Here is a 14,747-nt window from a genome sequence, read left to right on the forward strand (position 1 = left end):
CTTACTGAACATCAAGCTTGTCTATTCATTGGAAGATTTCTCGCACTACAATTAGCCATCCGTTGCACTTGCCTCTCACTCCTAAAACGTCCAAAACGAGGATTTACGCGCTTAGAAAGCCATGATACAGAATAAACTGATTTGTTTTAATCTGCATATTCTTAAGCATATACAGTCTTTAAATATAAGTACTGGCGTCGTACCTCATAGCCGTCCAGTATCCCTGATTTTGCCAAATAATTTTGCTCTTTCCCTTGTAATTTTTCTGAACTTCTAGTAAATCATTGAGGATTACAGTACGTCAATAACGCCAGACATTGGAGTTTCACGCTTTTTGTTAATTAAAAGCTTACCAATGTAAAACATGTTGTTCTATTAACTTTTGAAGTGAATTAGAGTAATATTCGAGAAGGTAAGTTCAGTTGTATAACTGTTACAATTTAGTGACTTATGTTTCACTACTTTGCAACAACGTCAGACGTTTTACGAAGGAAAGAACAACAGTCTTACGCAAAGTCGAAACCTTTCTAAAACAAAAGACAGACCACTACAAAATAACACTATCACCCTTTAGGAGCATAATCAGTAATCGCGTTATAAACTCGGGGAGAGTCGAACAGTTTCACAAGTTGCGCCTGTCACTCACAACAAACAGGCGGAAGCGAAACCTTATTTGTGCATATAGGCGCGATTAGGCTTGGATTCTAGTGTACTTCCGGTGACGTGAGTAGGTTGTTCCAGTATTGTGGAATACGTCGTGCGTCATTTTCACAGAACTTCAGTGTTTCATTAGTACAGTAGGGTTAATAATATATACAACTTTTACCATGCTGTCATTGTAGGGTAAAATACTGGTGTGTACTCCTTATATAGTAACGTGTAGTACTGGTTTTGGTTGCAGTCATTTAGCAAGATCGCATCGTCTTTGCTAACGGATATTATGATTGATTGTTCACACCCAGGAGGAGATATGAACGAAAATCCCAAAAAAAGAAAAAGAAAGAATTCCTATCCTGAACGCTATTCAGCAGGTTAGTGCAAGGCATCTGCATGCAATCTTTGATGCTTATGCGTCCATTCCTTGCAAACGTTTTAGCCCGCCAGGGTTGCATACACTTGTCACCCTTTTTAGTTGAGGATAACGTTACGAGTTGGGTTATTTTTTCTTGGTGTGCTGTAACAAGTTATTTTCTTCATTTGAGATAAACCAGTGCATTTCAGGTGGCTTTTTCTTGCTACGTGTCACAGAACCCGATATAAAAATATAACACGCTGATTGTTCAGCAGCTTTCGTTTTGCTGCTTATTTACAAACTTGTGTTTAAATAAAATATTTTATCAATAATGCATTCCAGTTGTATACGGGGAAACATTTATGATTAGTTATTTTGACACCTCTTAAATAGATCTTGCCCACATCATCTGTAAAAGGAAACTAAACAAAGTGAAATATATATTTTGATGTAAGCGTGATATATTCTCTGCAAAACTCTCAGATATCAAAATGTGCTGCAGTCAGCAGGCTAGCATTAATGCTAAAATTGGCAAGATCACAGTTGCATATGCCAGATTTTTCCCTTCATTATGGGTAACAGTGTGGCATAATGGGTTCATAGGATCATAGGCGTATACTACTCAAACGACCACTAGGGCCCTTCTAAGCCTAGACGTGCTACCCAAACGTGACCCACAAGTTTGATTCATGTAGATGGTGATTTACTGACTGCCTCTGTCCGTTGGAGACAGGAGCCAGACCAGGGGTGAATTTCCGATTACCCATCCATTGTTCCTAGTTGCGCTTAAAAAGTGATAGAGAGGAACTCTGCTTCACATGGATGAGGAAGCCTGTTCTAGAAAACAGGAATTATCTGAGAAAGATATCCAACTCTCCAGTATGTCATAGTAGTTCTGGTGTTGTTTGTTTCACTGATGTGCATAAGATTCATCAAAACTGATTGTCTGTATGTCAGGCAAAGATCACCTCTCAGAAATCTGCAAGATACCGAGAAAAGAGGTGGGACTTTAATGCGGTCAGAGTAGAACATTGTACCTTCTGTATTATTTTTGTAAGGAACCTTTGCAGATGTTCTAGTTGCTGCATGCATCTGCTCAGGTACATACCGAAGGGGGCATTATACGCTATGATGGGGGTCAAGTACAGTGGTATGATGACCTGTCTGGACCTAGATGCCATACTCTTGTAAGTTGAGCAACCTAAAAGGATTTTTTTTTTAACTAGGTTGAACACATGCTGGTTGAAGGCTAGGTTACCCTGTACGAGTTCCCTGATCCCTGACTAGTGAATCAGCTTTTTAAGGGTGTTTTATTGATGTAGTTATCCGATATTGTAGACTCCCCAAAGGTACTATAATGCATATCTTGGTATTGAGTTTTACTGTTTGTCTGAATTAAACTTTCTTGAAGGGTGTTCTTATCTTTGGGGGATTTAGTGACTGCTCCCAGTTTGCAGCCATTTGTGAACTTCATCGGCCAAAAGCCTTTGACATTGGTTTCAACATCTGAGAAGTAGATGCTGAAGAGAAATGAGCCCAGCTCAGAGCCGTGGGGGGCTCCACTGATGACTGGCCTTTTTGTGGAGGTGGCCTCACTGTTTCTAACCTCCTGGGTCATGTCAGTGAGCTAGCTGGTTACTCATTGTGTTATAAAGGGGTTTATACCTAATTCCATAAGTTTGTTGACTGTGTCCTAGTGGGTATTGTATCAGATGCTTTAACTAGATTTATTTGGTAGTATGCACAGATCCAGTGTCTAGATGTCTCCTATGGCCTCGTTGATAATTTCTGTGATAATTCTTTCCATGGCTTTGCAGATAAGACCAGTCAGACGGATGAGGATCTGTAGAAGGTCCTCCCTTATGAAGGGGGGTGACCATTGTAGTGGCACAAAGCCTGTTTTAAGACTATAGTTATTAGGACTCCTGGAGTCATTATTTAAGTCATATTTTAGACTATTCAGGGGGCATCCTGGGATGTTACTGGGGCCCACTGAGGTCATGTTCTTGGCGTTAGTGAGTGCAGCCAGTACATGCTCCCTAGTTATAGCTGGAGGGGTTATGTTTGAGAGTAATTTTGAGGGGAGTAAAGTTGGAACTGAAGTTATCCGGTAACAGGTTTGCTACATCACCAGGAAGAGTGAATGTGGCACCATTAACTACCAGTTTAGCACATTGCTGTGTGCTGCCCTTGAGGTTTCTGACATAGCTGTAGATGGCCTTTTGGTTTCTGACATAGCTGTAGAAGACCTGTTGGTTATCTTTCTCCTGAGAGGTTATCTTATTCTCAAAAGTTCGCTTTGCTTGATCTAATTAGCCTACTTAGTTGCCTGTTTACTTTGACAGAGTTTTTGCTTTTATAGGGATTACCCTTCCTGATTTTTGTAATATATTTTTTTCCTCTTGTTGTATATCCTGTTTAATTTGGAATGCCATCAAGGTGGTTTGTTTCTAGGGCTAGTTCTGGGCTTACTCCTGGTAAGTACAACAGCCTCTATGCAGGCATTGAAATGGTTGTACAGAGTTTCTGACAGCAATTCAGCATAGGCTGGATTTGGAGGGGCATTAAATATTTGAGAATCCATCCCTTATTAAAAGGTGATTTGCATTGGAATAGTTCCTAACTGTTATGGATTTTAATGGGTTTACAAAGTTGATTTTATTTCAAAGGAAACAATTTTATGGTTGGACCTTCCATGAAATATGAGATATTTGGGGGGGTGCACTGTTCTCCAATATTTGTTAGCAAAAGGTCCAGTATGTTTGAACCACTAGTGGGTATATTCACTGTTTTGTCAACTGTGTCTGTATTTATGAAGTCCAGGAATCTCTATGCCTGTAGATCTGAAGCTATTTAGGATTCCCAGTTTGTAGAGGGGTAAAATCTCCTATGAGACGGGTGTTAGGTTGGATGGTAAGTGTCTCCAGTAGGTCCAAGTGTGCATTATGAGCTTCTTGGGACATGGATGGTGACCTATAGCTAGCTAGGGCATGGTATGGGATTTTGCCTGTGGTGATCTGCATCTGGAGGAACTCCAGTTCATCAATCTGTTTGACCATCCTAGAGGTATGCTTGTTGGTGATGTATATTGAGACACCTCCACCTTTAGCCCTCTTATGTGCAGCTGCTGGTCTAAAAGAGTGGAAGGCACTTAAACCTTGCACTGCCAGATTACTGTCTGCAACTTTAAGCATGTCTCGATAACTGCACAGATGTCTGTATTCTCGAGTGTGAGGAGTGCCTGGAGGGAGTGTTTTGTGTAGGCTGTTGGCATTTAGCAGTAACACCTTGAGGTTCAGTTAAGTTGATTTTGTTATGTAGGTAGGTTTGCCAGTTTGGCATTGCCTAAAAAAGGCACTATGGGTGTGGATAAAGTTTTAGCCAATATTCGAAAGTCTAGAGGGGAAAGGAGCAGACCATCCCTGGCAAGCTGACAAATATTGGATTCCCTTAGAATGACACCAGAAAGATGGCCATTTGCTGAAATAAATCAGTTTTTGCACATATTGTGGTATAATCCTTTGTTGATGGTAATATGCTGCTCTATGCTTGGCTTGTACCAGCCTGAGACGCACAGTCTAAAAGCTCCATAATGTCTCTCTCCATGTCGTCCAGGGAGGTACAGCTTTGGTTATTTACATCTGTATGTCATGGTGGTACGGCAGTAGCATTATTACCTCACAGCAAGAGGTTCTCCCGTTCGATTCGCGGCTGGGCTTGGGAGTACCTTCTGTGTGGAGTCTGCATGTCCTCCCCGTGGTTGGGCAGCATTCGAAAGACATGCATGCGTAAATGGGTGTGCCTTCGTTGAAAGTTGAGCGTTGAGCTGGCACCCCAGTATTTCGTAAAAATCTACTGCCAATCATTAGCGGACTGGAGTTTTGCTGTGGCGACCCCTTACCGGGAAAAGCTGAAAGACAAACAAACAACATGGACTGTGATGGAATCATACAGGTACCTCTGGCATATTGACATGAGTGATAAGCAACTAACAGTTATCTTGTCCTTGTTCGACCTGGTTAATAAGGCATCAGTATGTCTTACAATGGAGTCCCTTGTGGCGAGAATCCCAGGAAGTGTGTTTTGCTTGCCTTGGGGGGGTTAGTGCTTGGAGCTCCACTGAGAGCGACATTATGAGTGGTGGTGTTTTTTCTGAGTGCCTTTGGGTATAGGTGTGTCACCTGCGCATCTTAGTTTCTGGAATGTGAACATGAGTTACGCTGGATCGCTGTTAGTAACCAGTGTGATTTAAATTTAGTAATTACTGCAACTTTAACCACAAATCTGCCTGTTATTCTAATCCTAAAACTGTAACTTTAGACCTCAACTTGTAACCATAAAAATCTGTTCGGCATAATAGTAACTCTGAAACTGTAACCCTATTCCTAAAATTTTTTATTTGTAGCCGTAGTGGTAATGTCTTAAGTCTTACCGTGAAATGTTACCTCCAAATGATGCAATAAAGTGAATTGTTTTGGTACCTCGAATGAGCACATTTCATCTTAAATCAAAAGAAGCACATTGTTCATAGTCTTGTCGTAACTCAACTACTTCAAGCAACTCCATTTCTAAACACAAAGTGGAATAAAACAAAAGTTGCCCATACTCTCCAAGGAAGATAATCATAGATGCAGTAAATGTATGACTAAGATTCATTATGGAAGGGAGCATAAGCTGTGCTAACTTATAGTTGTTGATGTATTGGGGATGGCAGCCAACAGTGACGTGTACAGTTTTATGTAAAAGAATGGTAGTTGTGGATACTTGAAAGTAGCGCTCCAGTTGTGGGCCTGCTTAATTGGGATTAGCAAGGTAGGTATTGAGGAAGATCATAGTACTGTTTGTTACTTTGCTGATGAATCTGGAATGTAACAGCAGCTTTTTATTTGGCTTCATGGGGGCTTTCACTTGTTGCAGGTAACAGAAGGTGATGGTGGCTGGATTAGTTGCCACAGGGAAGTCGGTCTTAATCTTTTTAGTTATTAGCTACCAGCCAGTATTGAGCTGTGGAAACTGGCAGGGCCAGAACAGTTACCTTTGAAAGATTGAATGAAAGGAAGAGTAACATGAGTGTGCCGTACAGGACGTCTGCTCTTTACATTATACATATTGGTTTAGAAGAATATAATTAAGTTGTATTAGTTTATTTTAATATGTATTGTTATTATCCATGTACCCTTCAATTAAAAAATGTTCGCAAATGTGTATATGCGTAATATATAAATAACTATATTACGCAAATAAAATGTAAATGCAGCCATCTAGTCTGAGAAGTAGAAATTTACACTATCTGTATGAAAGCTGTAAAATGCAAAGGAGGGATAATTTCGCATGCCTAGTTTGAGGATGTTTGCCATTGTGCTTTGAGAAGAGCATCTGTCTGTGCACCTGTACATTAAATGGGTTTTGTCTTTCCTTTTGTCATAGTACAGAATAGTTTTATCATTTGAGTTAATGTTTCTTTCTTGATTTTGTTACTACTCAATATAGTGGGATTGATTTTTTCCCTCACTTTTTGAAGGTGCTAGTGATCTTGGTATAAAACTTAAAATAAAACTGCACAGAGGAATGAAGTCTAAAAGACTAAGCAGTAAGAGTAAAGTGAAAAATAAAATGAGTATTTGTTGTGGTGTGTTTTAGTGATGCATCTGAGTGCATCTCTCCATATTTATTTATTTGCAGTTTGTTAACCGGGAAAGTCCATTGGGCCAAAATGAGTCAGTTTTCAATAGAGGCCCAGGGAGAAAAGATCCATATACGATTATTACAAAGCTAATATTAACAAAGTTAACAAGTACAATACAATTTCAAAAACTACTAAAACACAGTAATATAGAAGGCAGAATAATAACATTTGAGCAAGGTGTTGTAACAAAGCATTGAATGAAATTAAAACATTAAGTATTTTGGAGTACATAAGTATAATTCGGAGTGTGGGCACTTATGCACGCAAAGTTTCATGAGGTGAGAGGTAGGAAGAATTGCAGTTTCATGAGGTGAGAGGTAGGAAGAATTGCAGGAGGAGAGTAGAAGAGTGAAAGGTGAATAGGTTGAGTTATGAGAAAGGAAAAAAAGGGAGAGGGAGTGGAAACCATGGAGGGTGATAGTTAACTAATGGTTGAGAACTTTGAGGACATCACTTTGCAGAGAAAACTATGTAGCTTGCATTGAGCTCGTTGCATGGTTCTTCCTAGAACTGTAGTATGCGTGAGCAAGAGGTAACTGAAGCGCCATAACATAGTAAGCTAACCATACAGGGAGCAGCAAATGCTGGCTCTTGAGCCTGTGTTCTTCCTGCAGGCAGTTGCACTTGTCAGTTTTTGGTAAGGCTTGCTGCTGTGACTTAGAGGTTAGTCTGAGTACCAAGTGATTAGTTGCAAAGTGACATTGGGGTGTGAGGATGTAAAGAAGACCAATGTTCAGCGTATGGAAGGTCAGCCTGCATAAAAGAGGAAAAGTCTGTGACAAAAAAAGACAAATATTCACATCAAAACACTTTTTGCCACAGGTTTCAGTTGAAGTTGTTCCCAGACTTCCTTTGCTGAAGTAGTTAATACAGGAGCTGTATGTAAATTAAGTTGGCTTAAAAGTTGAGTCCTGAAGATTGCAGGCAGTGCTGCGTTCTGAAATTCTACCATTGCAAATTCTCTTTGGAATTCTTTGTGATACAGAATTCTTTTGCTTTCCTTCTTGATTTCATGCCCAGATTTGCCTGCATGTTCTAAGGCTATGTTTGCCTCCTGTCATATTTGCAGACATCAGGGAATGCCTTTTGAGCTACTGCAACTGCTTCTTCTGTTTTTGTACTGGATTCACAGCATTTTAATAACCTTTCCTTCAGACTTCTGCTTTCTAGTTTTCCTGAACTAGAAGTAATACTCTTAACACTTTTCACTGTTTGGGGAAGGCAGTACCACATGTTTGAGGTAATTTTCTTTCTTACGCACCCCATTATTAACTTTTCCACTTCACCCTTGCATAATTGTCCTTTTAAACACTTTTTTTATTAAATTCACAGAGTAATGGTAGGGTACACATACATTAATAGACACGAAAGCAAACAATTACAGGCATTTTTCATGCATTATTCATATAAGCTTTTCTAGCAATTATCATTCTCTCCAACATGACATAAATTGCTCCTGCCTTTCTGGAAATTTCATTTTTCTTCCAGAACATTATTATGCATGTACACAAATTCCACTCGCGTCTATTTAGTGTGCTCCTTCACTCTTCTGAAGGTTCCACCTCCAATCCTTTTGTCTCCTTTGAAGCCTTCAGCACTTCAGTTACAGTTGGTTTAGTTTTTGATTTCAGTTTTCTAATAATACCATTAATCTTAGTAAAGCATTACAATATGTAGACAGTTCAGTTTCTGTAGCCCAGCTCGAGTCCTTTCAGTAGTAACAATAATTTGCTCTCTCAACACGTGTATGGAACGAATTGTCACGGAAATGTTCAGCAAGGACATTGGCAACCTTCAGACATTGGACCCATTCCAGTTTGGTTTTGTGAAGAGAGGGACTTGTCTACTTAACCTGGTAGATTTCTTTGAAAGGGTTACTGTGGGTATGGATAAGGGGAAAGGTGCATACCACTTACCTTGACCTGGCCAAGGCATTCTATGTGTAAATCCCTACATAACTCCCTGGTCTGACAGCTGGCTTACAGATTGATCCCAAGAAGTCAAGATTGGTGAGACCACCTCCACCAAGAGACTGGTCACCAGTGGAGTACCACAAGGCTCTGTGATAGGCCACCTCCCATTTGGCTTGTACTTCTTGGAATTCAAGTTTAATGTCAAAGGCCTCTGGGTCATCCAGTTTGCGGATAACTGTAAATTGTGGGCTATCATAGAACCCCTTCCCAATGACACCAGTATTCCTCAAGCGTGTTTAACGCAAACAAATCACAGGTGAGAAAGCCACAGATTAAAACTCAGCGCAAAGAAATGCATTATAGTGCCCTTTGGGAAAGCTTCCACCCAAGCTAGTTATTTTGTCTATTCAAAATACCCCTAAGAATTGACCTGATAGTTAGGGATTTGGGAACATATGTGGACAGTAATCTGGTGTTCGACCAACACTTAGCCAGGATAGTAAGAAAATCATCGTATGTCACCCAATTCGTATGCAAGGCTATGGCATTCAGGTCCAAGGAAGTAATAATACCACTCTACTTATCCCATATCGGACCCATCATGGAGTGCAGTGCCCCCGTAGTGTGTGCATAGCCAGTCACTTGCAACAGTTGGAACACCCTGAAAGGCTCCTCACCAGGAGAATGCAGGGTATGAATACTTTGTGCTGCATACATCGCCTTAAAGTCCTATTTCTGTACTCAGTCTACTACAGTTTACTGAGAGGCGATCTTTGCCTAGCATATAAGACATCCGCGGATCCAGCTCTGTTGGATCTCCTGTACATCTGCAAGAGAAACACCAGAAACACTAGATCCAAGGACCTTAACTTTGCCTGCTACATAAATGGAACCTGCTGGAGGGACAGATATGTCTCAAAGGATCCCGTGCTATGGAGCAAGCTCCCCATCTGCATGAAACTGAGTTCATCCTTGACCCTGTTCAGAAGAAACTTTTATCATTGGATGGGAAATCGCAAATTCACTCCCAGCATGGCCCACATGTCTCAGGTCAGAGGTCAACCATGATTAAATTTAGTCAACTAACATACCCTCTACACACCCAACCCGCCTTAGCTGCCTCCTTACTAAGATACTCCACCATATAGGCATCCAAAAAACTCTTGGACGGAGCTGGGTTGTCTTGCAGTTCTGGGCTTGTAAAGACCTTGGTAGTCCTTGGGTTCATATTAGGCTGTGAACCTAGCAAGTAGAAGTCAGCCACCCATGAAAACTACCCAGTGATAAAATACCCCTAAAAGTAGATATGGTAAGTAAGGTTTTAGGGATTTATGCAGATAGTAACATGGGTTTTGACCAGCATGTGTTTAAGGCTGAAACAGAATCATTGTATATCACTCAGCTTATAAGTAAGAGCATGGCATCTTGGTCCAAGAAAGTTATCGTGTCACTGTACTTAGCCCTCACCAGATCCATCACTGAGTAGAATTCCCCCCTCGGTATGTACCTGAACAGGCACATGCAGAATCAAGAAGAATACAGGGTGTAAACAAAATGTCCTTTGCAGATTGCCTTATAGCTCTTTCTCTATACTCTGTTTCCTACAGATTGCTTAGAAGTTATTTATGCCCGGCATATGGGGCATGCTTGGATCCCACTCTGGACCTTTTGCATATCTGCAAGACAAACAACACCAGAACTAAGTCAAGCTTTTGAATATGACTTAAATTGTTGGAGAGATAAGTATGTATTTCGGAGAATCCCCATTCTTTCAAATAGGCTTCCCATCCATGTGAAGCAGAGTCCTTCCTTATTCAAGCACAACCTGGAACAGTGGATGGAAAATAGAAAATTCACCCCTGGTCTGACACCTGTATCTCTGATGGACTGAGGCAGCCATTAAATCCTGCTGTTAAAATAACCTCTAAGACACTGTAACTGTTGGAATACATTTGGGTTGCTTGGCTGGACTTTAGCCTAGTAAGCACACCTATGAGCCTATAAACAGTGCATATAAATTTAAGTTTCACATTTCAAATATGATAGTTTTGCAGTTACATAAATGTAACACTTTAGAACGTTTATACAATTTTTGTAAAGCAGAGTGTTCTACAGTTCTTAAACACTTAAAAAGTTGCAGGTTTACACTAGGTTTTGTGAGTTATGGATTGCAATACAGTTTGGCTACATAAAATTGCTTCATAAAGGTTTAAAACAGAATTTCCTTAAGAACAAGAAAAATGACTTGAGTGGAAATGAGTAAAGAAAAAAAAAAAATATATATATATATATATATATATATATATGAGAGAGCTAGAAACTAAGATGAAAACACCAGAATAAAAAGAGGTAAGTGGTAGTTGAGACTAAGCATTTTAAAGTTTATCCGTAAAGCATTTACTAGTAACTTTCTTGATGAGAGGTTCACTTACACTTAGTGAGAGTATCCTGATGTCATGTTTCAGATAATAGTTTGGTCCACTGAGCTGGGCCTGTTCATAAGACCCTTTTTCAACAGTGATTTTGTTTTAAATAGGGGGTGATTTGAGTGAGTGATATCAAGTATGACTTTTCCCTAATTAGATGTTTTCTTTTCAGATGGGGGCTGTAGCCATCGTTTAGAGTTGTATATAGTTGTATATTACTTTCAGTAATAGGTAGCCAGTTTATGTATTTTGAAGATTGCAGTTGTGTATATGGGCATCTTCAAGCAGGGCAGATCTTGCAGTTTTATTCCCAGTGAGTTGTCTTTGTAAGCAGAGGGTGCAGGAAGACAATATTATTTTCATTTAGGTTTCTGTAGATGGTGTCAGATGCTGACAGTACAGTGGTGCTTGTGCAAAAACATCTCTGATGGAGTTAGTATCAAACATTTCCTTAAAAAAGAAAACCAGAGTCTGATTTTATGAAGGGGTAAATGCAGGCCTAGAGCTTACGTTTAACCATATAAGCATTGTAATAGCTCTGCTACGCAGAGAAAGACAGATAATTGTTTTATTTCTTGGTTCGATTTTAAATTAATTTTAGCATTGTGTTAAGCTGTCAGGTAAGGTCTTTAACAATGTATTAGTGATTCCAATATGTAGTTGTGCAAACTTTTTTTTTTTTTTTTTGGTTTTAAGTGGTTTGGGTGTTATTAAGCTCTGGTTTTATTCTTGTGTACTGAGCATTTTTTTTTTCTGGTTTTAAGTGGTTTGGGTGTTATTAAGCTCTGGTTTTATTCTTGTGTACTGAGCATCTGTCAGGCTAGTTCAGGACTTGTCTTTGAATAGGGACAGTTCCAGGCCAGTCAGATCTGGGCTAAGGGTCTAATTGTTTTTCCCACCCACACTGTTGTTGCCTGCTCCTTATGATAATTTGACAACATAATCCCCCCCACCACCAGTATCATTCATTCTGGTAACATGGACTGGAACTTCCCAACAACTTCTCTAGCCAGCCTGACTGAGCTGGGTTATCTTGAGACAGTGTAAGAATTGTTTCATGCTGTCTGGTTATCTTTTTCTCAAACAGTAAAGCACAGTGTGTGAAAGATGTACATAGGTCCATAGGTATGTACTAGGCTATCTTGCCCGAAGGCATTTATAAGCCTAGCCAGAATGTGTTGGCTTTCGCCGCCCCCTTAGATTAGTTCCCTGTGCCACTGTCCAGCAGAGCCACTGAAGTGATCCCCGGGGTCAGCTTTGTTTCCCATCCAGTTGGCAAAGTTCCTCTTGGAGTGTTAGTGAGGAGCTCTGCCTAATGTAGATTGGAATCTTGTTCCAAAGCATGGGAAGTCTCTGTGACAGGAATCTATCCCACCAGCATGTCCTGTATATTGTTGTGGTGAGGTTTAGATCCCTAGAGCATGTGGCTTGAGGGGATAAGGTTTTCTTTAGGTGGGGCATGTCCATCAATTCTGGGTTGGACATGGCCTTGTATGTCAGGCAGAGATCACCTTTGAGCAGGTGGTATGCAACAGAGTACAGCTGGAGCTCCTTCAGTCGAGCTGCATAGGGCATCTGTTTGATGCCAGTGATCCTTTTGGTGAGGTACTCCTGTGGTCTTTCCAGCTGTTGCAGGTGTCTTGTAAGGTACATCGCAAATGGGGCGTTTTACTCTATGATGGGTCTGATGAGTGATGAGTAGAGGGGCACAATGACTTCTTTTGATCTGGATGCAAACCCTTTTGCGATTAGGTGGGTCACATAGAAGGATTTTCTAACCACTTTGACAATGTGATAGTAATCTCTCCTTTGACAATCTACTTGGGTCCCCAGATCCCTTGTTACGTTTTCCGTATTTAGGGGACTACCCCTTATGTGGTAGTTTGTGGGTACTTTGTTTTTTCCAAAGGGGATGACTGTGCACTTTTTTGGCATTTAGCTTGAGGCCATGATTTTGACACCAGGTATCCGTCTCAGTGAGATACTTTTTTGGAGGATGTCTGTGTCAGCCGGAGAGTCAATTATAGCCCCTAGTTTGCAGTCGTCTGCGAACTTGGTCAGCCATAGTCCTCCTGTGCTTGCCTGTACCTCTGAAAAGTATATGCCGAACAGGACGGGTCCTAGGACTGATCCCTGGGAAATGTCACTTGTAACCGGTTTAGAGTCAGACCTAGATCCCGCAACTCTCGTCATGTGGGATCTGTCCATGAGCCAATTGACAACCAATCTTGTGACATAGGGGTTTATGTTCAGGATGGTGAGCTCCTTTATAATACCAGAATGGGGAATGGTGTCGAAGGCCTTTGTGAGGTCTAGGTAGGCTGTGTGTACCACCTTTTCCTTGTCTATAGCCTTGGTAACCGTCTCAAAGAAGTCCACCAAGTTTGGGAGGCATGATCTTCCCTTAAAGCCGAACTGGGTAGGGTCCAGTGTTTGGAGGTTCCCAATGTCTCTGTTAATGAGTTCCATGATGATGTGCTCCATAGCCTTGCAGACCAAGCTAGTCAGGCTTATAGGGCAATAGTTCCTGAGGTCTGTTGTGGCTCCGCCTTTGTGGAGCAGAATAACCATTGCTGTGCACCTCTCTATGGGTATGTAGCCTGTGGAGAGGCTGAGTTTGAACAGTGTGTTTAGGTGAGGGGTTAGTTTGTCTTTGAGCTCGTGTAGGATGCAGCCTGGGACACCGTCTGGTCCCCTTGATGCTGTGTTTTTGGCTTTGGAGAGGGCTGTTTTAACCTGAGTGTCTGTGATTTCAGGGGCTCTACATTCTTCTGGTATGGTTATGGGCCCTTTTGGGGTTGAGAGGGGGGTGAAGTTTGCACTGTACCTGTCTGTCAGGATGTTGGCAATATTGGTTGGTTCAGTGTATTTTGTGCCATTCTGCACTAACTCCGAGCATTGCCACTTAGATTCTTGATATAGCTAAAGAATGCCTTGTGGTTATCTTTGGAGTCCTTGGCAATTTTTCTTTCGAAGCTCGCCTTGGACGATTTTATGAAGCATTGTAGTTTCTTGCTGATACTGATCAAGGATGTCTTCCTTTCTTGGGATTTTACTCTTTTCTGTACTAGTTTCCTCCTTCTGTTGTATAGCTTGTTTATGGCAGGGGCCCACCAGACTGGTTTCCTTTTCTTGGAGGAGTGAGTCTTGGTTTTGCTTGGGATAGCACGATTTATGCATTCTTGTAGGTGCACGTAGAATGCATTAATAAAGGATTTTGCAGCTTGGACAGCATTATCCTTTAGCATGGGGGCTTTGAAACTTTCCACCTGGGTCTTAAGTAACGTGAAGTTTGCTTTTGAAAAGATTTTCACTGTGGTTTCCTTGTCCGGGGGTGGAGGCGGAATGTGTATATCCAAAGTGATTTGTTTATGGTCAGATCTAACTAGCGAGGGGTTGACCTCTGGTGTGGAACGCTGGTTGCCCATGTTGGCGATGACCAGGTCCAATATGTTTTCTCCTCTGGTGGGAGTGTTGACCAGTTGACCCAGGGCGTTTGAGTGGATAAATTCTAGGAAATGTTGGGCAAGGGAGTTAGTGCTTGAGTAGTTCTCCCAGTTAATATTTGGGTAGTTGAAATCACCCAATATTAGGGTGTTTGGTAGGGCCTTTGTGTTTCCAGAAATGTGGAATGGGGGTCCTGGGACATGGTGGGTGATCTGTAGCAAGCCACAATTTGAATTGCAGTTTTGCCCGTTAGTTGCACGTGG

The 14,747-nt window shown here is 41.1% G+C and overlaps 1 protein-coding gene across 3 annotated transcripts in view; it reads left to right on the forward strand.

Moving 5' to 3' along the window:
- Positions 1-705: 705 nt before the first annotated feature.
- ZNF639 (zinc finger protein 639) overlaps positions 706-14,747 on the forward strand; it is a 413,600-nt gene continuing 399,558 nt past the window's right edge. For all 3 annotated transcript variants that reach the window (XM_044070722.1, XM_044070723.1, XM_044070724.1), the window contains exon 1: positions 706-1,031. In XM_044070722.1, coding sequence (XP_043926657.1) covers positions 941-1,031 — 91 coding nt within the window. In that variant the 5' untranslated portion in view covers positions 706-940. The remainder of the gene's footprint in view (positions 1,032-14,747) is intronic.

The sequence above is a fragment of the Protopterus annectens genome, chromosome 4.part1 (genome assembly GCF_019279795.1).
Source record: "Protopterus annectens isolate FY-2018-M chromosome 4.part1, PAN1.0, whole genome shotgun sequence".
Classification (NCBI taxonomy): Eukaryota; Metazoa; Chordata; order Ceratodontiformes; family Protopteridae; genus Protopterus; species Protopterus annectens.